The sequence below is a fragment of the Phalacrocorax aristotelis genome, chromosome 18, assembly GCF_949628215.1.
Source record: "Phalacrocorax aristotelis chromosome 18, bGulAri2.1, whole genome shotgun sequence".
Lineage (NCBI taxonomy): Eukaryota > Metazoa > Chordata > Aves > Suliformes > Phalacrocoracidae > Phalacrocorax > Phalacrocorax aristotelis.
Genome location: NC_134293.1, coordinates 12,603,586 through 12,625,987, shown reverse-complemented (window position 1 = coordinate 12,625,987; position 22,402 = coordinate 12,603,586). Strand labels below are relative to the sequence as shown.

Genomic DNA, 22,402 nt, shown 5'->3' with positions numbered 1-22,402 from the left:
TAGGCCCTTCCCATCACCTGTCAAGGTCCAGCTCTACAGTAGTTTACTGTTTGCAAATCCAGGTGAAGAGCTGCCACAAACAACATGAAAACCCTTTACCTCAAGGGGATCGTGCAGACTTGTATTTCACTTGCAGCTGGGTAAGAGCCTACCAGGTTACATAAAACTTCCGGGAAAACACTCCCCTCCGTTCTTTCATCCTCCAAATCCTTAAAGAGTTGGCTGAGGAGTCTTGAGATAACCCAAAATGTTACTAAATATGCAGAATCCTAGAAATCAGCCCTGCTGAGACCTGGCCTGCTTCCGTCACCATCTTCCTTCACTGTATAAGGCAGTGTTGGGAGCTCTGTGCCCTAAAACTTCCTGCCCTGACGCCCTCTCCCCATTCAGCATCTTGTCATGCTCACACCCTCAACTTGTCACTGCCAGAACACAAAACAATCACTTTATCAGGTCAAGAAGCATCAGTTTGCTCAACTCAATAGGATGTGTGTGGGGTTTCAGTGTTTCTTTTTCAGAAAAAAACCCACCAAAACACAAACGAACAAAACCTGAAAACATCCAGGCCAATAAAAAATCCAGAAAAAAGAAACAAAGAATGGCGTTCTTGACTGTTCTTATTTCCTCTTTTCTCCTTCCAGCGAAACTGTTTTTCTTCCGTTTTTTCCAGGGCAATCCCAACAACTGGAAGCCTTTCAACAACTCCTTCCCAGGCAGCCCCAGCGTCTCAATCCACAAGGCTCTCCTGGGGCTCCTGACACGCTGCACTGCAGGTCCAACCTCCCCACCTAGGAAGCAGAACCCCCTTCAGAAGGAGAAAAGGGGCAGCAGCAAATTTACTGCAGAATCATTACACTATCTGCTATTGATCATTTAACGTTCACCAGACCCATCCCATCTGTGCTGCAGGCTAGCAGCCACAGAGGTGAGCATCAACAAACGACAGATGTTCTTTGGTCACACACACACAAAATAAAATCCAACCACATGTGGGTGCTTTCTTGCTACACAGGCACATCACGTTCCCTAAAAATCTTTCTAACTTCTCAGTCATTCAACCTCAATACTTTCCCCAATGAACATTTATCTCAACAGCTGCAACTCGTACGATTACGTACCACTTCCCAGTCGTGCAGTTTTAAGCACATTACCTGTCACAGATGCATTATAAAACACTAGCTTTAACTGTTTGAACTAGTGTCATGAATTCACATGATCACTCACAGTTCAGCTGAATCAGTATTTCCTCACTTGCAATATTCAAACTGCAAAGCCACGGCTCTGCTCCTACAAGCCATCCATTCCTATAGAAAGCACCAAGGTCTATGCAAAATAATCTGCATTCAGTTGTTCGCACTCAGGAGTGCTTGCAGGACTGAGGCCAAAATATTATGTGCCTGTTTTGCCTTAGGAGGAAAGGTGGGTTGGTACAGGATCTACAGAAGGGTGGACTTTACAGATTCCTATGTGTTCACTGTTTACGTCTATATTAAGAATTTTATCAATAGGATTGATTTTTAACTCTGGGTTCTAAAGTTCACATTACATTGTGTGTTTTTCCAACTAATTAAACCCTGGGTACATTCGTTACATATAAACACCCTTCCCCCTCACAAAGAACTTGCAATTTTACTAGCTTAAGACAACGCAGGGAGTAAAAGCAGAGCAGGCAGGAACTTAGCCAAGCACTGTTTGAGAGTGCTGGGCTCAGACCAGCACCTCCTCCTGTAAGCTGATGACATGGGATGGCTGCACTGGGGCTCCCCGCAAGCATTACTCTGCTACAAGTTACCTTTTCCCCATTCTCTCTGTAACATGGCTCTCTCTGGTCCCATTTCTTCTCTTCAAGAGCTTCTGAAGACAGTTCATCTTCTTCCTCCTCTTCCAAAATATCTGAAAGGTCAGAACTACGGTTGTGCTCAGCAAAAAGGGTCAGCTGTCGTCTTCCCATTTCAGACATTTTTTCTTCTTGCTATTGAAAAGCAAAACAGGTTTCCTCAGTCATCTCAGGCACTCTTTTTCAGCAATAAAGTAGCATTTTACCTTTCTCTAGTACACATGCAGCAGGAAATAAACTGGGCAGCACCCAATGCAGCAACTGGCACATGTGTACGCACACACACAGAGGCACATAAAACTGGCAGACATGTTTACAGCCTGCGAAAGAACAGTACTGCGTAAGACTGTAAAACCTAGGGGCGTCAAATACAATCCACATCCCTCCATGGGCAAAGACATTCAGCCAAAGTTAAACAAACCTCTCTTTTCACTCTGGACATTTCTTTCATCACCTCCTTGCCAGGGGACAGCCTGAGGAACTCCTGGCAGCTGCTCCCACCCGCGCCTGCATCTCTGAAGGTGCCCTCTGTCCCCTCAGCCTGGCTGAGGGAGGGCAGAAGCTCTGGGCTCAAGCGCCTCTCCTTTGCCTCTTTCTCTCTTTCAGCACTGGGACCTTTTGGTGACTCTTCCATGGAGCATGCGTGGCAGGCCTCCATACGTATCTTCAGACTGTTAGATGGGCTTTCCAGCTCTGGCGCTTTGGTTATGGATTGCTCCATCTGGGAAAGAAACCAAAAAAAGGTCATCGCAAACAACGAAACCTGGGGAAGATACCACACAATACTTGTACACCAAAAGGGGGCCCTTACCACCCCAAACTCTGACACAAACACTATGCGTTCCGCACCTTTGGCATATGAAGATTTTGGCAGGCAATTTGCAGCTGGGAAGGTTGACCAGCCCTGGAACAAACCCCTCCCTGCCATTAGCTGCAAGTAGAAACATGGTCTTTCCACTGCTGCAGCTCTGGCCACTGCACGTGGCTCATGTAAGCCACAGAGGTGTATTGACAATAACTAGTTTTGGAGCAGCTAGAGAAGAGCCCAACTATACAGCAAGGTCATTTCCCACTCTCATCTGCCAGAGGAACATTCTACACAGCAGCTTGCAGGTTGACTTAAGCTGGAGGTGAGGATACTACCCCAGCACTTCTTCAAGCTGGTAAGGGCTGTCAAGAAAATGGAAATTAATGAAGAAGAATATACACAGAGAGTACAGCTGCACAGACTCATGGTTAGGTCACCTAGTTGGATTACAGAAATTTTAAATTTTCATCTGTTTTCCAGTTGGTTTAGTCTGGTGTTTAAGAAAACCTCTGGGAGGTGGAGTGGAACCTAAGGAACAATGAGGGTAAGGCAGGTGGGCCTTCATCAACCACCCCTTTCTCTAACTCACTCTAAAATAAGGCAGCCTCCATTGTATTTGCAATGGAGCACAACCTTGTTCTTACATACTAGGCACACTTCAAAAATATTTACAGGATCAGACCCCTATGGAGATTTAGACACTGCAGTATGTAATTTCTAAATGTCCCCTAGGCTTAGGCAAAAGCCAGAGAAGTCGAAATTTCATGTTTAATCAGACAGCTAGAATCCTTCTGCCCTGTTTCTCTTTGTTGACAGCCAAGTGAAGACACACATCTCAAGCAAGAAGGATGATTTGCATCCCGGAAGCATCCATTTCACTCCACTGACTACAAAGGAGGCAAAGCGACCGACCCATGTGCAGCCATCTACACTAGATGCACACTAGGCTAACTAGGCACCTACGTGTGGGCAAATGAATCACAATCGGCCCAAGGTACTGTGAGCAGCAAACGGCCAGGGGTTGACAAATGATGATTGAAATTTTGGACTTTACATCTCAATTCTTCTGTGTATTTACCTGGCCTTTGGTCTTGGGGCCCACACAGCTGCTGATGCTCCAGCAATTTTAAGAAGTCCTCCCCACTTTTGTGTAACTCTGAGCCTTTGCAAGTTTACACTGCCAGGATTAATGAAGTCATGTGGAATTTAACAGTTTGAAGCAGTGCCCTGAATCCCCGACGTCAAAGGTCAGAATGGGAAGATGATCTTTTTCCTGACAGAATACACCACACACCAACAGACCCACTTCCCTCTTGTCACAAAGCGAGCACTGTACAGATCAGTTACCTGTTTTCTTATGGGGTTCTCAGACACCCTCACCACTGTCCTAAAAAAGCCCTGAAAGCACTCTCCCACCTTACAGGATTCCAAATACCCAATATGTCACGACAGCTTGCCAGCTCTTCTCCAGACATGGCTGCCTCGCTGTGCAGCCCACCGGGTGCTCCACCGTGCTAGAGTGCCTGCTCTGCCTTGCGCAAACCCACTAGGCTGGAGAAGATCCCTTCAAGTCAGAGAGTACAGCAGTGCCAGACTAACGTTGACATCATCAGCAGCAGGAACATCCTTTTCACCTTCTGCCTCTGATTAATTCTGGCTTTCCTGACTCTATTCCCGATCTGTTTGCACACATGCGATCAAGTGGTGAGCTTCATCTGCTCTTCCAGGTACACAACGGCAGCCAGTACTCTGTGCCCGTTTACCCACCACTGGATAACAGCCCAAAGGCAAGAGAGTGCCACAAGAAGAGAGTGGCATTTTGTTCCATTCCCCCAAATCATCCACCCTCCTTCCCAGCACATGTGGTACTGGGCAGGAGATGTAAGCACTTACCTGCACCTCCGTCCCTTCGCCCAGGCCTTGCAATTCTGCTTCCCTTGAAGGGACAGGCTCCGTGCCCTCACCAGGGAGCACCGTGCTGCCAGCTTGCTGAGGAGGCACAGTCAGGCATTTCTTGTCTTGTGCAGCGTCCAGTCCCTGTGGGGAAGTGCCTAAAACCTGCACCAAGGAAGCACTGGGAGAGGAGAGGTACAGCGGTGAAGAGGCTTTCTCTGGAAGAGATCGCGGTGAGTCCTCGTGGCTGGCGGAGAGATCAGTCAATTTGGCATCTGAGCTATCAGGGGGAACTTTTTGTTGAAGCAGGAGGGCAGCCGTCTGGTGCATGTGTGTGCTGTGTGCAGGCAGAGATCCCCTGGGTTCTCCACGGGGCAGTCTAGAGGTGGAAGTTGTAGAAACAGCAGAATCTAAAGGTGAAGAGTGGTGAGAGGCTCGCAACAAGACTGAGGAAATCTGGGCTGGAACTGAATCCACTGACTCCCCGTACAGAGACATTGTTCTCACAGAAACCTCCCGGCACATCTGGAACATCTGAAGCTGGGACAAGTCCACCAGGACACTCCCAGCTGTTGGAGAAGTAACTTCTATTGCCTGCAACAAAAAAAAACCAAGGAGCAATTATTTACTGTGTACAGCTCAGCCCTCCTGAGAATCACAATTCCTGAACCCAAAGTTAATGACAGACCCCAAAGGTACTGGAGAGAGCTTACCCTTCTGCACAGTATCTGGGAAAAATTAACAGTAAAGAGAAATTGTTACCATAACCATTTGAGAAACTGGTTATTCTATAAAATATTACTATATTCCCTTCTACTCCAGGTTTTAACTCTCCTTGTTCCCTATACTATAAAAGGCTATCCCTTTTCTTTTTGGCCGCCCTTTCACCTGCCTTCCCAGACTCCTCCTTTTTTGACTTGTGTAAAGGAAAAAGCACGTCCATGATAAAAGAGCAATCACCCAACACAGCACCACTCTGTTTTGCACTGTGCTTCTTTAAACAGCTGTGGCTTGCCTCTCCCATGGCCATCGGCACATCATGTGTGCAGAAGACCACAGGCCACTTTTAATACAGAATACCCTTGGGGGTTCTTTACCAGTATTCGTACTGGACCTCGTCCTTGACCTGTCCCTAATTTAAGAAAGGGCTGGAGAACTACATCTCACTCCTCATAGTCCAGAGACAAGCCCCAAGTGGTGGCAAGGTTGCGTACCTGTGCTTGTACTCTGTCCATGCCCTGTGGAGTCACTGCTCCTTGAGCTCATTGCTTCCCCAAGGATGAAGCTAGTGCCTAGGGTGAGACAGAGGTGGCTGACACTAAATTGATGCATTTTGCTAGTGAAGGGTCCTGCCACAGGAACTTTCCAAGCTTAGTTATATCAATAACACATCAATAATCTGGATACATGTCTTTTTTGGAATGCACCAGTCAAAACAAACAGCCCAAGCATTGTCCCTTCTCTGGTATCATTCTTTTCCAGGCCACAGACTGTCATTGCCTCCTGGTGGCATGCTTACTGGATCAAGCTTTCCAGGTCTTGAGGGTCTGCAACTGCCCGCTACCCCTGCACCAGCATCCAGCCACCCACCTGCACAAACGTCAGCCTCGCACAGCGTCAGCACAATACCTTCTGTCCATCCGCATACACTGCATAACCGGTGACTCGAACTCCATTGGAAGATCCTTCAGCATCAATGGTGACAGGTAACCAGCTGATAACAAGAATACCTGGCGAGGGACCAGCTTCTACCTGGACATCCAAAGGAGCATCAGGTGTGCCTGTGAGAGTCCAAACAGATTTTCCTCTTGCTTACCTGACTATAGCATAAAGCTTAAATAAACCCTGGTTAGAATCAAAAACTCCCACGCCAGACTTGCCATTGCAGAACCATACTAGAATAGCCAGGCTCGTCTTGGGAAATGATAGACAGAACCAAAGAAAATATGGTGCTCTTGTTCTGTGAAAGCTTTAATGCACAGAAAACAGAACTTTGCAAAAGTAGCTGAGGCCAAGATGCGGCAATCCTTAGAGCAAGGTCACGGCAAACCAGATCTTCCATGCCCTGAGAGACATGCTGCTCAAATCAGCAAAGGGGATGTCTTCCCAGAGCAAACAAAAACAAAAGAGAAAATAAATTTTTAAAATAAAGGAAGAAAAACATTAAGACAAAACAGGACAGCATCTCAGGCTTTGGGACCTAATAAACCTTGCTTCCCTTCACCCCAAGGCTTCATAGCAAAGTAATGACAGAGCGCATTGCTCCAAGCACTCCATGCACAGTGGCAATGGGCATGACTGCTCTGATACCTGCTAGTGGGGTAGTGAAGTGTATCACAGCTGAGTTCTGCTCCTGCCCCTCTGGGACCTCTTCCCAAGGTGTTTTCAAGGGCCGGGCCTCCAGCTTGGCCACATACTCAGTGCTCGGCTGCAGGTTGCGGAAGGTGTACCAGTAGACCCCAGGTTTTGTTATGTCACATTCCTCCCCATTGAGATACACTGCGTGGTTGTAATTGCTGTTGCAGGGAAGCCACGTGACCTCTGCTGACGTGGCAGTGATGCTTCTGACTTTCAGCATAGTTGGTGCCACACAAAAATCTTGCCCCACAAAGAAAGTACATCGCAGTTTATCAGAACTGCCTTGCTCTGTTACAGTCTGCACAGACACACGGTAAGCCTTTGTCTTTAAATCCAGCTTTTCAATCACTGCTTTGGTCTGAAAGCCACTCTTCACATTTTGACGTAGCTCTTCATCCACATAGATGTTGTAGCTTTGTATGTCTGGGCAGCCGGCTGGCAAAAGTGGTGGTTCCCACCCTACAACTATGCTTCTGGCAAGCTGCTTGATCAAATTCAATTTTCTTGGGTAAGGCACTGCTGTATGACTAACAGGTTCCTCCTGGTCTCCTTCTGCTTTACTGGCCAATGGACTGATGCTACTCTCTTCAATGGAGAAATCACTCTTATCTCCACTGCTGGTGCTTGCACTGACAAAACTTTTCTCCTGGTATGAACTATGGGTGAGATCACTCAGCTCCGAAGGCAGAAACGTCACGAGGTCATCATCTGAAACTCGCTCAACAAAATTGGAGGGGACCAGCCCTCTCCGGCCGTCCATCAGCTCCCCTAAACAAAAAACAGGAAACCTGTTACCACTGCACCTACTGTTCAGCCTTCCAACCCATCCGTGAAGACAATGTGACAACACCTATGCTAGGTCACAACTGTACTCCAGTCAGGAATGGAAAAAAAAACCTCTGGGAGGTTATTCCTGGCAAAGTTTCCTGCATTTCCTAGGGCCTCCCTGGTTAGATCCTAACTGCCACACTGAGAAGACTCACTGCTCACACGTTCCAGAGCCACGTAACTAGAAAGCTGTTTTGTGTGATTAGCTTAAGGGTTTTTCCTTCTTCGTTACCCTATTGTCCCTCACCACAGCTCTTCCATTAAGTGTCTTTTTCTAGCCTTCCCAGACTATGCAGGTTGATGATTGTATGTCTTCTCCCAGCCATACAGATTTGGGTTTTGCCATACTTCCTCAAGAGAAGTCCATCTTTCCAGCTCTGTATTCAGCTCTGGCCTTCTTTTTAGTTCCCTCCTTTGTTATGCTAGCTTCTGTAATAAAGAAGTCCCGAAAGGACTCATGGGGACAACTGATACCACAGCACTCTTGGTACGTGCAAGAACCATCAAATCACAGTCAAATGAGCAGTGTGTAGGGATTGCACTTACTTTCCCCTTTCAAACTCTACCTACAGCAAATAAACTGAAAGCAGGGAAAGCAGAAAACATTAGTAAAGAATAACCTTTTTATTCTTTAAACAACAAACAAACAAATAAATAAATACATGAGAAGCTTGGAAATAGAAAGAAAGGAAGAGCCAAAACAGTCAAAGAGCAAGCAGTGCAACATGGCATGCATTTGCCTCAGCTCTTGCAAAGCACCTCGCTAAATAAGGATCCTCCATCCCATTAAGCCAGCTCCACAAAGAAACTTCATTCCAAATTTACAGCCCACAATTCTTGGTTTCAATTCCATCTGCCTATTAGTCAAACAGGATTATGTTTTCAAAGGCACCAAAAGAGAAATACACTGTATGACACCAAATTGGGTAACAACTGTAGTTTGGACTGCTTATCTTATACCCTGCTCTGACAAAAGAGCAAGAGGTAACCGGGTCCCGCAGCTGCCTACATTCCCTGGCTTGCTGTGCAGTCACTGGAAAGAGAGAAACAGACCCTCTGCAGAAGGTGCCCAGGGCTGAATATGTTCCTCTCCATGGCTAGAGAGGAACCATATGGGGATGAAAGCAGTAGCAAAATTCCCACTGAAATCCCTAGACCAGGATTTCATGTTTTAGACTGAATTTAATCATGACATAAATAAACCCTTTTCCAAGAGAAAATCTGCTCTTCCCTCTAACAAAGTAACTTTGGGCAGAAAACCTTTATCCTGAGATTTCAAGATTCACTAAATTCCTCTCCCATTTTTTCTTGAGAGGTCAACTCTCCACAGCAGTTTGGTCACATTTCATTCTACTAAAACACACCTTCAAAGAAGCCATCTTCATCCATGTCTCCATAGATGTAAATATATTCTCCAGCAGTCAGTGGAAGCTCTGCCTCTGGATTCTCATTAGGTCCCTCAAAAGGATTGTAGCTGAAATATTTACAATATGAAGATTTACCTTGTGTAGGAACTTTCACAGCATCACATTCAAGCTGTGATGTTAGATCAGCTTACAATTCACTGGGACTGCATCCGCTTTTCACAAGCAGTGAAATCCACAGACAAAGGTCAAGACTCTAGTTTACAGTTTTATATATAACTAATAACACATTGCCCCGTGTTCAAATAGCAGCTAATTTTCTGAGTAGCAGAACAGATGTCTTGTGACGTCTGAAGGAACAGATCGAAGTGACTCAAGAAAATGTTTAAAAAAAGACTTGAATTACCTGAGTGCCTGCTGTTTTTCTAAGTGTACCGATTAGGTAAGTTGTATAAGGACTCAGTATTTCTGAAACAGACATCCTCAAATTCATCCCCACTATTAACTATGTTATGTAGATAGCTTCCTACATTTAATGTAGTTAATAGTCTTGGGGAAAAAAAAACCCAAGCCAAAAAACACAAAACAAAAACAAACCAAAATACCAAACCATTGAAAATCTCAGCGCTGGTCAGGCCACACCTGGAGCGCTGTGTGCAGTTCTGGTCCCCTCTATACAAAAAGGATGTGGCCAGGCTGGAAGGGGTCCAGAGAAGGGCCACCAGGATGATCAGAGGACTGGGAAGCTGCCATACGAGGCTAGGCTGGGGGAGCTGGGTTTGTTCAGCCTTGAGAAAAGGAGGCTCAGAGGGGATCTCATCACCATGTACCAGCACTTAAGGGGCAGCTACAAAGAAGATGGAGACTCCGTTTTTACAAGGAGCCCCATGGAGAGGACAAGGGGGATGGACACAAGTTGCTCTTGGGGAGATTCCAATTGGACACGAGAGGGGAATTTTTCACACTGAGGACAGTCACCGTTGGAATAATCTCCCCAGGGAAGGGGTTGACTCGGCCACGTTGGAAACCTTCAGGAGTCATCTGGACAGGGTGCTGGGCCATCTTGTCTAGACTTTGCCCTTCCTGGAAAGGTTGGACTAGGTGATCCCTGAGGTCCCTTCCAACCTGGGATTCTGTGATTCTGTGAAAATACCCCAAAATTTTAAGGTACACTTCATCAGCCATATGGCTCTCATGGACAAGCACAGCACAGAATCTCAAAATTCTCATGCTTAAAACCCTAAGAATGAGCTGATTTGCGCAAGAAGAAACTGACACGAGTGAAGAAAAGGTTTCTAGCCTTTTTCTTCATAATTTTCCAGCCCTCAGGATCCAAGTTATACAACTCTCAGTGCTGTAACTCCACATTTCAAGCAGCAGTCCAAAAGCTCCACTAGCAAGAAAATGATAAACATGTTAGTGATAGGATTTGGAATCCAGGTAGTTCTGACCTGCCTACCCAGGGATCCTTAAGGCAATCAGAGAGCCTACCGCAGGAAAATGCCTCATAAAAAACATTTACGTTTGCAAGCACCTACTGCTAAATCCTACTCTTTAGTCTTTAAAATAGATATCAACATGCCAAAACAATGTTATCCTCTCTATGAGCTGAGTGAGACCCTATGGGCCCAAGACTCTGACAAACAGACACAGATAACATTTGATCTGCTCCTCACAAGCACAAAATCATCCCAGTCCTCTTCATCCCAATCCCAGTCTAAAAGATGACGGGTATACCAATATTTTTTGAACTGTAATAGGTAGTAGACATTGCTCAGTGGATTGCAGAGCAATCAGAAAAACCTGGCTTTATTCTGTGAATTATTTTTTTAAAAATTACAACCAGAATGAGCTTGGTCAAAAACTTCAATTCAGGATTTCTGGGCTGAAATTTTCTTAATTGTTGGAATAAGATTTTCTCGAAGAAAATTTCTTCGACTATTCTGGAGAAATCAGGCATTTCAAGGAATGTGTCAATTCAAATTCAATTTTCCATCCAGTATCATATTAAAAAAAAAAAGTTTCACACAGTGCTGTTCACCAAACAACAAATGAGCTTAGTGTGTTTTTGTTAAGCCAAGCACATTGGATTTGCTTGTACGGGAAAGAACAGGTCACAAAAAAACGGCATGGAGAAATAAGATACATAGTCTAACCTAATACCCATCCCTGACAGTGGTTAACTCCATAGAACAGGGTAAAGTAGGCAACTGTGAGATAACCTGCCTAACCTCATAGACGACAAGAAATGACCCAGTACCTGTATCGAGCTAAGAACACCTGGAGCTTTGCAGGGCCTTGGCTGCCTGGCTCTGGCATTAGAGAGATGCTGTCAACATCCAGCTCTTCCATTTCACTTGCAGTGTCCACCTAAAAACAGAAGGATATGATATGGTCCAAACCAGAGTAAAGAAACACTCAAAGGGTTCAAACATCAGAGAAAAAGTCCTCTAAGCTCATGTGCAGTCTGGCCGCTGGGGTAAGAACCATCTGGAAGAATGACTTTTAAGGTGAGGAAGTGGCAGTAAGAAGTTGCAGTTTGAGGGGTTCCAGTCAGACATCAGGAGAAACTCCTTGCCCAGGTGGGTGATGCAAACGTGGGACAGCTTCCCACTGAGGTGGGGGATCTCCATTCTTGAAGAACTTAGAGCCTCAGCTAGGCAAAGCCATGGCCACACTATTCTAGTGCTGGTGATAGTTCCACTTGTGTAGGAGACTGGACTAAAGACTCAGGAGGGCCCTTCCACCCTACATATCCATAATTTATGTATTTATTTCTTGCTACCTCTAAATAGTAGTTGTCCCTGTGCACAACATAAATGGTAATCTGAAAAAGGAGACCTTACAGCTCAATTAAATGCCTACGTCTCTCAAGTGGTTTTGTTCAGGCAGTTCCCCTCTAGCACCTGTAAATGCTTCAACATAATGTTTTTGTACTTTCAGACCATTAGAAGGCCCTACCAGCTCCAACCAAAGCTCCATCTAGTCCAAACAGCTGGCTCTGGTAACAGCCAGTAGCATATGCTGAAAGAAAGCATACAAGAGACAGGGCAAGCATGAAACTCTCCTCATCCTGGTACAGCCTCTTAGTTTCTAGTAATCAGCTGCTTAAGAACTTCCTAGGCTGGAAGCTGCGCCTGAATGTGTTTGGTGGCTACTTGCAGGAGCATCTTTGTGAAATTTGTTTCAGTCTTTTTGATCCCATTGACATTTTGGAATTTTACATCCAGTGGCCATGAGTTACGAATGCAATCATACTTTCTGAGGAAATGCACTTCCCTTGTGTTTGTTTGAAATACTGCCAATGAACCAGTTCAGGCTGCCTTTTTAAAGCAGACCTCAAGGCAAATGTATTATTGATGAAGATCCATCACAGCTATTTTTTCTAGTACAGGAACTGCCAAAGTCAATCTTTGAAAGGGTTCAGAGCATCTTTTTAAGGTGGTATACTCCTCATAATGCAATCTTGCAGCACATCCCTGGGTAACAAACGCATGAACACTGTAACACCCGAAGGCAGACCCAAATGGAGTAGCTTTTAGTAGCCTGGCTAACAGTCCAGAGTGCTCCCATAACCATGTGCTGCTGACGCCAAATGCTCTACACATTGGCTCTTTTCCAAGGATCCCATGCTGACCTCTGTAGGCACTACTGGTCTTATCCCTCCATGGAGGCATGGTGGCTTCAAAGCTTTCTCTTGAACTAACCGTAATTTTTTCCCACTACAGAACCGATAGACACAAAGCCGTTACTCCCCAGGACCTTCACTGTGTCTCTGAACACGGCAGCTCCTCAGAGCTCTTACACAGTGGTGGACACTGCCTGCCACAGCAGAGTCACTTCGTTAGTGCCCTGGCCTCAGTAGCTCAAGACTTCAGTGTCCTCCACATGTACAATGAGGCACTCCACGGGGCCTTGAAGGTTTTAACACTTGGGGAGCATCGATGGACCAAAAGAGCAATAGCTGCCTCCCACACCATCACACCCAGCCCCATTCACAGCACCACTTTACCCTAAGTTGTCACATCAAGTGATATACAGCACAGAATATGAAAGACTGCTTAAGTAAACCCTACAATACTACTTAAGAGCTCCTGGGGAGGAGAAGCAACAACCATCTGAGATCTTGGTGACACAAACAAGCAAAGCCTATCAATCTCATCCCTCTGCTAGTACAAACAGAGCATCTTTGCACAGTTTCTTTCACCAAGTAAAATTTTAATAGCTAAAAGCACCAACAAAGTTTGAACCCCTCACCCACAGCTCAAGGCCAAAAACAGTCTGGACACAGTTCCTCAGCATGTTAAAAACTAACAGTTTGTAGCCTTTCTGTGTTTTAACAGTAGCTGAGATATCACAAGGAAGCTTAGCAAGAGCTTTCCCACACTTCCTACCAGTCGACCTCCCCACCCCACTCCTTCACCAAGCTTCCCACACTCTGTCTAGCCAGTTGTTTCCTTCCTGGAGCACAACAATACATTCAAATGAGCATCACAGACATGGGCATCCAAGGGCTTTTCAATTTTTTCCTACAGCTTTTCTATTGTTTTTCCCCCATTTTCTTCAGGCAGCCTGGAGGGAATGAATGCAACACTATTGGTGCTCTCAGCAATGCATTTATTCCCTTGTGGCTAGAAAGCACAGGCCACAGAAGGGACTCCCATACTGACCTCTGGAGTTGGGCAAGACTTTGGACTGTTCTGCATGGATTCTGATTTTGAAGAGTTTGACTGAGATTCCACTTTCTTGGCTTGTTTCTGAGCACTGGTAGCAGCAACTGGGGAGCCAACAGTGGCATCAGGCGCCTGCTGTGATGACTCCAACTCATCACTCTCTTCATTGTGAACCTTCTTCGTACTCTGCTGAGTGAGCAATCCAGGAACAGTTGATTCTGCAATAAAATAATCCGTCCATTACTTTTACCCACAGGCAGAATACAAGATCAGCTGTGAGCATCACAGTAAGCAAATGCCCTTTATAGCAACTCAAGCCTCTAAAAACATGACTCCTTTAACAGTGCAACAGACTGGAAACACTGGGCTCTCTTTGGTCAGAGAAATGCCAAGTTTTCTTTATGACTACAAAATGAACCAAAGGTATTTACAAGAGATAGACAGAGACAGACCCCAAAAGTTAACTAAACATTTGCATTATTTCCTTTACACCTTTGCATTTACACAAGTAACGACTCATTTGTCGAAACACTCATAGGCATCTCCAGCAATTACCCTTCTCCCAGTGGGGCTGTGGGGTAGAGCTACACAGAGCAAGAGGAAGCTCAGAAGTCACCAGCGTAGAGGTGAGAAGGTCGATTTTTCCTGTTTGAAGCCGGAATTGTTTGAGTTCCTGAGACAGGAGACTGAACTGCTCTGTTTGACTGCGACACTGGTCTTCCAGATCTTTCACCCGGGCCTGACAGGAGAGACACAAGATAAGGCACAAACCCACATCAAATTCACTACTGAGGCAAACAGCATTTGCCTTTGCTGCATCTTTTCAGTGGGTCTCAGACCCCAAGAACCTCAAGGCGTGCCCTGCCAGGAATGGTCATTAGGAACTGGCAGCTCCGCATGTATCTTATCTTTGAAAACCTGAGACTCATCTTTACAAGCAGACTGACTGCAAGCTCTATTAGGAATTATCCCTGAAATGCCGGCTTTGAACTGCAATATCCTATCCAAGCCCTGCACAAGACCAGATGAGATAAGTCAAAGATAAATAAGCCTTGAAAAGAAAAAGATTGATAAGGCTTTGAATGTTTATTAGAGCATTAAAATCCAAAAGGAATTGCTCTCCCAATGCTCTCTCATATCCATCGCTCCAGAGGCTCCAGCAAGCCCCCAACCTTACACCCTGGCCTCCCCACCATTCTGGGCAAGACTCCCAGTTGTCCCTCCAGATCTTGGCTCCTTCAGGCACTAGGAAGGGAAGACAGCATCAGCACCCTGGCCTGTGTTGCAGAACACTTCTTTGATGGCAGCAGCTTGCACACTTTGCCACCAGGTCCTACAAGGATGACTAGCCCCAGGAAAATGCATGGTGAGTACAAGAAAGCTACATCTCAGCAAGATGAGATGCAGTGGAGCCTTAGGGAAATACTGTGGAGAGGGAAGGACACATTCCTACTAGACAACCATTTGTATTTTCTAGTATTCTCTTTCTACCATCTCTATATCTTCCCCTTCCCAAAATACTGCTGAGTCCTGGCATTCCTTACACATCCCTGCAGACTCCCTAGTTGTAGGCATACTCTCCCAGGAGAATGCAACCGCTCCTCTCCCTCTCACTCTTCCACTGTGCAACACGTTACTCTGGCTTCCTAGACACTCTGTAGACCCTGCTCATGCACTTCAGGTAACAAGTAAACAAAAAGGATTAGTGCTGAATGGGAATATATCATCTAATCAGCAGTTCTTCAACTGAGCTAATGCAGACAATATTCAATTTGGCATTAGTGCACCTGGCTGAGGTGCAGGCTCTGCCTTGGGAGAGATGACATTTGTTCCCTTTTTCCTCTTTGGGCTGAGATCACACCAGGCTTTGTAGTCACTCCATCATTTTGCGTAGGTAAGGTGCATCAAAACAGATGACTGAATTGTGCTCTTCAAAATTTTCCTTTTTACAAAACATTTTTGAAGTGCCTTTTTCTCCTTCCTACTCAAAAATAAATAATGTCTTGAAATATTATGTGAGACAGAAAGTCTGGTCTTTAGGCCTGGAAAAAGCCTTCTTTCTGGTCTCAGAGTACCACAAGATCTTTCTAACCCACTTCCTACCAGCTTACGAGGGTGCACGCATTTTTATTTTATTGTGGCATATCTGTTTTAAACATGTCGGTTTATCACTTGTTTCCTTCACAGCTAGCTAGGCGCTCTCAGTTTTACAGGGAAGCCTGGTGAAGTCTCTGAAATCTGGCAAGAAGTAACTGTCTCTGAACTGAAAGAGAATATCAGATGCCAAGAGCAACTTCCCAGTTCACTAAGGCATGTTGTACAGCATTCCTCTACAATCACGAGTGTCTGAATTCACTTGCAGTTAAGGTTTTTCACATAAATGATTATCCTCTATACATTACATCTTCATAGAAAACAGAAACCATGAACAGTAAGAACATTTGCACTGGATCAAAGTAGGGCTTCCTCTAGACCAACATCTGTCCCCGACCCCACCTTGGGACAGAGCCTACAACAAGAGACAGGTACAGAACGACTGCAGGACCAGAGAAGGTTTTCCCATCTTATCTGGAGACCTGAGCCAGCAGATGCATCTGGATATTGTGTTTAATAGCACCATAATAGTACCTTGGTTCTATGAATCTATTAATCACAGTTTAAATCCATTTATACTGGTGGCCAAGCCAACAGCCTGGATAATCCACAGTTTAATTCTGAGAGACCTAATTAGTCAGGTGTCTTTTAGTTCTTGTGTTATTCAAACCAACGTACAAACATCCCTTAAGCATTACTGCCACATCATACACAATGCATACTTCTAGCAGACTACTTGCAGAGGTTCACAGACAGCTGGGCAAGCAGCAAGCTTCCAGGGCAGCATTAGGAGGCGGGGGATAAGGAAGAGGAGCCTAAGGACGTGGCCAGGAGCTTCAGGGAAACAGCAGGAATCAAGAGAGAGGAGACTTCTGTGTCTATGCCCAACCCAAAAAGGAGAGAAAGAGAAGCCTCATGCCAACTGAGACCAGAAGAGGCTGCAAGAGCAGGGAGCAGAGCTTGGTGGGGTCAGTTTAACCACCAGTTCAGGAATTTACTCTGATTTCCCAGACCAAGCTAGATCCAACCACCATGAGCTCAGTCCTGCCCTCTTAGACACCCTCTTTCTTGGCTGCTCTATAACAGTTCTCCTACAGACAACATTCCCCATCCAGATGTCCCTCATTACCTTTCTCTGTATCTTCTGCTGTATGTTGAGATCAGAGAATCGTGATTTTGCTAGAAGGGAACTCTACAGGTCTGCAGTCCAAGCTCCTGCTCAAAGCAGGGATGACATCAAAGGGACTAATGGAACATCCATAACTCCACATAAATGCAGGTGCTACTTCTACAGAATGTGGGCGTACCCTAATAACGTCTTGAGCTGTTCCAGCTCCTTTCCTAAAGGTTCCCAACACTGTACTTGCGTTTTTGACCAGACTTGTGAATCAGACTGACATGAAAAAAAACCACCCTACCTCAAACACTGCATTTCCTGCCACAACAGGTGGCACCACTGTGCACATTTAGTCACTGCTGCTTCTCCTCCGTGTGCATGCCTTTGCAGTCAGTGTTACCTGTCATTTAATCTCCCCGTTACTCATGAGCTCTTCACAGCTCTTTGCAGTCAGATCTGAAAGCGACTGTTGAGAGCAGTTTTCTGTCAGCTACAAACCCCACCACTTCCATATAAGCCTTCTTTCCAAATCATTTGTGAATAGGCCAGCTAGCACAGCCCCCACACTATAGCTTCATTAGTTTCTACCTCTTCTGTGAGAACTATTATTCACAACCTCTGCTTCCCATCCTCCAAGTAATTACAAAGCCAGCAGGATCTGTCTTTTTCTCTGTGGCATTTTCATTTGCAGTGATATCACCACTGCTTTTGAGTTTTGAAGGAAACACTTCCCTCTTCGACTTCAAGTAGTTCCTAAAAGACCTTTAAATGTATGTGACATGTGGAGAAGGTACACAGTTGGACAAATCTAAAAATCCAGAAATGCCAAAAAATATAGCTTCTAATTCTAATTGGTTAACAAAGCAAAGCACTGAAACATAAAAGCAGCTGCTCCACCAAACTTATAGTGGTTGCTCCTCTAACTGTATTTATTTCTTGCAGATGACACTCTTGCAATCTTTTCCAGAGTATAGTTAAATCAAGAATAACAAGGAACTGTCAAAGTCCGGACAGAGGAGAAAAATGACCTGTTTGACAGGATTATAGCAGTACCTGCATGCAATCCAAAGTACTCTGGTAGCAAGAAGAAATGCAAAAAGAGATATAAAACCACATCAGCAGTTACACTAGCCAAAAATCAACAATTTGCCAATGATAACCCAACCCTCAGTTTGAATGAAATTGTTTTCTCACCTTACAGTGACACTTACAGTGTCTGCCTTGATCCATACTGAGATTCCCACCTCATTCCCACAGGCATCTGCTTGCTAAACAAAAGCCAAATCCCAGATACCGAATGCAGGATAATCACGCACTGTTTGAGGGCATCCAAATCACAACATGCTTTGAGCCAAATCACAACATGCTTTGAGTGTCAGTGCTAAATTTCAAGACCTCTTTTCCCAGGACACTGCAATGACCCATAAAATCAGGAGAACAGACACTTCATGTCCAGACCTTTCCCCAGGTCTGAGACCAAGCAGTGCTGGGATTCAAGGCACAGCTCAGAACCTGGCTTTGACGTGATCTCAAGCTGCTAATGGCCTGCTCAGTCATGCACCCTGCTCCTTCGTCAGGGAAAGCAAGCAAATACAGCTCTGTTCACCATATTTCCCAACAAAATTCTACAGTGGATTCCTGAAATCAGGCTGTCACCTTTTGCATCTATGCATTGCAAAAGGCAGTTGAGAATCTTGTCTCCACTACAGAATGCCTTCATTCCCATGACCATAACCCTCAAGGTTTTCTTACTAAGCTGAGACAGTCCTTCTATCCATGGCATCCCTGCACACACTGCCTTACTACAGAACTACAAAGTAGCTGAGGTTGGAAGGCAGCTCTGGAGATGACCTAGTCCAACTCCCTCAGCGCAAAGCAGGGTCAGTTACAGCAGGTTGCAGAGAACTTTGTCCAGGTGAGTCCTGAACATCTCCAAGGAGGGAGACTCTGCTTATGACAATCCTGTGACTGAAGTCTTCCAACATGGAAATGATTCACACTAATTATTCATTAATATTACATCAAAAAGCAATCCAAACACGTGAAAATAAAAACATGCATTGTAGGCACCTCAAACCCCCTAATTTTACCCTATACCGATATTCTGGAATGACTATGATTATAGTTAAGTTGTTTAAATGACTGTTGCTCCACATTAAACTAGTTTTTAATGACAATATCTCTTTTTTTGGTACACCTGGTGTCATTGACTTATAAAGCACCTCTGTACCAGTAACATGAAAGCAAGAATAGTGAACTTATGAGGCCCTTGCAGAAGAACGCAGCCAGCCTCTCAAACACAGAACAAATGATTGTCCCTTTCTTCCTTTGCACAGACAGTTTGTTTAGTCTTGTCTAAATTTAAACCTAAGCAGCTTCTCCAATCCTTCAGTGAATTAGTTCAGAAAACGTTTGGCAAGCATCAAACCTCCCTTCCCTTAAAGACTGCTAAGGAGCCAGCTAGATACAAACTACGGAAGAGCAGCACCCGCATCATCTCTAGTCCTGTCCCTGCAGCCAAAAGCAAGTGTCACAGAAAGGACATGGAAATGGGGCAATATACAATGTCACTTCCCCGCGATATTCACCGAGCCTGCAACAACTTCAATCCATGCAGTAGGAACCCAGCACTCTTGGGGTCTCCAGTTCAGATAAAGGTCAGGCCCCCTCAAAGGGGATGCTATTTGCGGCCATGGAGTGACTCCCTCCATCAAGGACACTCACCATCTCACTCAGCTCTCCTGGGCTCCTGACAGCCACAGAGCTGCTGCACAGCATCGGACACAGGCAATTCAGGCTGCGATCTCTGACTGTATGTCACCGCTACAGAGCGTGCCATGGCCTCATCAGCATGAGATCTCACTGTCCAGGTGGTATACAGCGAGGCATTCTGCTTGGTCTCAGACGTTTTAGTGCTCAGAAAACCTCAGTGGACTGGGAAAGCAGAAGCTGGCCCATTTGCCATCACACCTAACCCAACTCTCTGGCAGCCACTAAATCACATCAAGTTCCAGGGTTTGGTGCTTTGCCTTAGCAGCTCCAGGAATTCACAGCCAAGGTTTTATCCAAAGTCATCCTGACAAACAGTGCAATAATCCAAGTCAAAACCAAAACAATGCTCATCACTTGTGACAGGCTGCACCGTTAGGCTGTCTGTCACCACGGCAAAGCATGTTCTGTGTGGATGTCTGAGCAGTCGCACAGCTGGTCCCAGCCTAGCAAATGGGACAAGGGAGCTGCCCCAAACTTCATCATTCGTTATGCTCAGGCAAAGGCCACATTTCCCCTTTTTTCCCCCCTAATAAAAAGCACAGAGCACATATACACAAAAGAAATTTCAGATCACATGGATACAAGTATTTTTCCTCCCTGTGATGATCCTGGGAAATGGAGCAGGCAGATCTGAGGTTGGTTACTTAACACATCCCTGAAAGAGTTGTTGGGCACAATCTGAATCAAGTAACCTATCTAAGGACTGAAAAGGCCAGGATTTAATCCCTGAAAACTTTGACCCCAGAGACTAGTCTGCCACCACAACTGATACTTGTTCATGGCAACATGTTGCGTCCGGTCAAGACATTAAAGCATTTTGCTCAAGAACCAACAAAACCCAGGGCATCAAGAAAGCTGACATTAAGAACAAAAGATACCAAATCTGCAGCCACTAATCCATCTTGGGTTTTTTGCCTCACCTCCAGAAGCTGCACTGCTCCTTCATGTTCTCTTTTTGCCTCCGCCTGTGCCTAGGAAGAAATACGAAATGGAGCAAATAAGAAAGCAGCCTACCTAAGTTAGCTTCTACTATCATCACCACCTTGATAGACCATTATAGATTTAAAACACTGTATGGACTGAAAGCATCTTCAGTCTTTGAACAAACAGCAGTGAAAGATCAGAACTGCCATTCATGAGAAACACACACACACACACACTTTCCTAAGGTACCAGTGTTCACCTTGATGCAGACATTCTTCCCTGGTTTATTTTACCCCGCAAGCTCACATATACCTCCTCCATACACTGCACTTTTAGGGAAACAAGGTGCAGGAGTCCCGTCACTTTCCAGGGATTCAGAGAGTAAAATGTCCATTCCTCCACACACTGCATACCTGCTGCAACCGCCTGACTTCTTCTTGCTTCTCCTGCAGGACTAGCAGCGCTTCCTTGTGCTCAACTTCCAGCTGCTGCCTTCGCTCAGCCACATTTCTCATGTGCTGCAGAACAATTCACAGACAGCTGAAGGGTGACATCACTGAAATACTGTCCTGTGCCCTATAATGGGCCATGCAGTCAGAACATGGCCTGTATTTCATGTCATCATTAAACAGAAGAGGAAGTAAGAAACTCTTACCACAATCCAGAGCAACACAGTCAAAGAAAATCCTTAAATCAGTGACGGTCACCTTATTATCCCTCCCAACCAAATCCCTGAAGCAGCCTTTCTAAAGCACCTCTGCCCAATTTGGAAGGCCATGTTCCAGGATCCCACAGAAGCAGAATTCCCAATGGAAGCACAGAGACAAAAGAATGGACAAAAAAAAGCAAACAGACAACATCTGCCATCCAAAAGCAGCGTTAAGTGTCTGGACAGCCCTCCCAGCCATGTGGATCCTACTGACCTTCAGCACCTGCTCTAGATTCTCCAGCTTGGTTTGGAGTCCTTGATTCGTTTGAATTACTGAATCTCGTTCCTTAGTAACCAAAACAACCTGCAATTTCAGGTCAGCATTCTCAGATTCAACCTGAAGAGAAAGGATTTTCAATTAACACAAATAGTCATAGGAATTCCTTGTATAAATAATGAAGGACAAATTATTTCTGTATCTCAATAGGTTGTTTTACAGACCTGCTTTCTACTTGTAATGATACCAAAATCACAAACCCCCTCTCTCTCTGGCTTTCACTCAAGACAAATATAGGAGCATTTGTGTCAGTCCTCAATGCGATGAGCACTTTATTCGCACATACCGCTTCTCCCAGTAGACTCATCTCCCCTCCCCATTTGCAAGAAGGAAGGGACTGGGATCTGAACAGGCTACACACCAAAGAGAGAGTAAAAAAGCACAAAGGTCTACAAGCTTTTTTAATCTAGACTGTAGGATTGAACACAGAGAACAGTACAGAAGTTCAGTAGCCTGCTGAAATTATGTTTACCTCCTCCACTTACTACAGGAAATTCCAGCAACATATTTTGGTTCTAGAGTGTACTATGGCTTGATGACTATTAGCGATGCAGATTATCAAGCAAAGACAAACATGTCCACTTAGGACAAAGTTATTAAATACGTGGGAAGCCTTATGCATGGTGGCAACATTGACATATGGGGCAGACAAGTGACTTTCTAACTCTTTTGTACTACATTTGTCCAGAGAAGGAGCTGGGAACAGAAACCCATGGAGGATATTCACTGGAGTACCAACTCTTTCACC

General features: G+C 45.2%; 1 protein-coding gene across 11 annotated transcripts in view; it reads right to left on the bottom strand.

The window, feature by feature from the left end:
• The window catches only part of TSPOAP1 (TSPO associated protein 1), a 70,324-nt gene that overhangs the window by 19,091 nt on the left and 28,831 nt on the right, over positions 1 to 22,402 (bottom strand). For 10 of the 11 annotated variants that reach the window (XM_075113106.1, XM_075113103.1, XM_075113107.1 and 7 more), the window contains exons 9-20: positions 21,592 to 21,714; positions 21,082 to 21,186; positions 20,665 to 20,715; positions 14,317 to 14,500; positions 13,759 to 13,979; positions 11,349 to 11,458; positions 9,089 to 9,198; positions 6,849 to 7,664; positions 6,168 to 6,319; positions 4,539 to 5,132; positions 2,259 to 2,558; positions 1,793 to 1,972 (exon numbers count right to left, since the gene is read on the bottom strand). In XM_075113106.1, coding sequence (XP_074969207.1) covers positions 1,793 to 1,972; positions 2,259 to 2,558; positions 4,539 to 5,132; positions 6,168 to 6,319; positions 6,849 to 7,664; positions 9,089 to 9,198; positions 11,349 to 11,458; positions 13,759 to 13,979; positions 14,317 to 14,500; positions 20,665 to 20,715; positions 21,082 to 21,186; positions 21,592 to 21,714 — 2,946 coding nt within the window. The remainder of the gene's footprint in view (positions 1 to 1,792; positions 1,973 to 2,258; positions 2,559 to 4,538; positions 5,133 to 6,167; positions 6,320 to 6,848; positions 7,665 to 9,088; positions 9,199 to 11,348; positions 11,459 to 13,758; positions 13,980 to 14,316; positions 14,501 to 20,664; positions 20,716 to 21,081; positions 21,187 to 21,591; positions 21,715 to 22,402) is intronic. The other variant, XM_075113110.1, reaches the window with a different exon arrangement.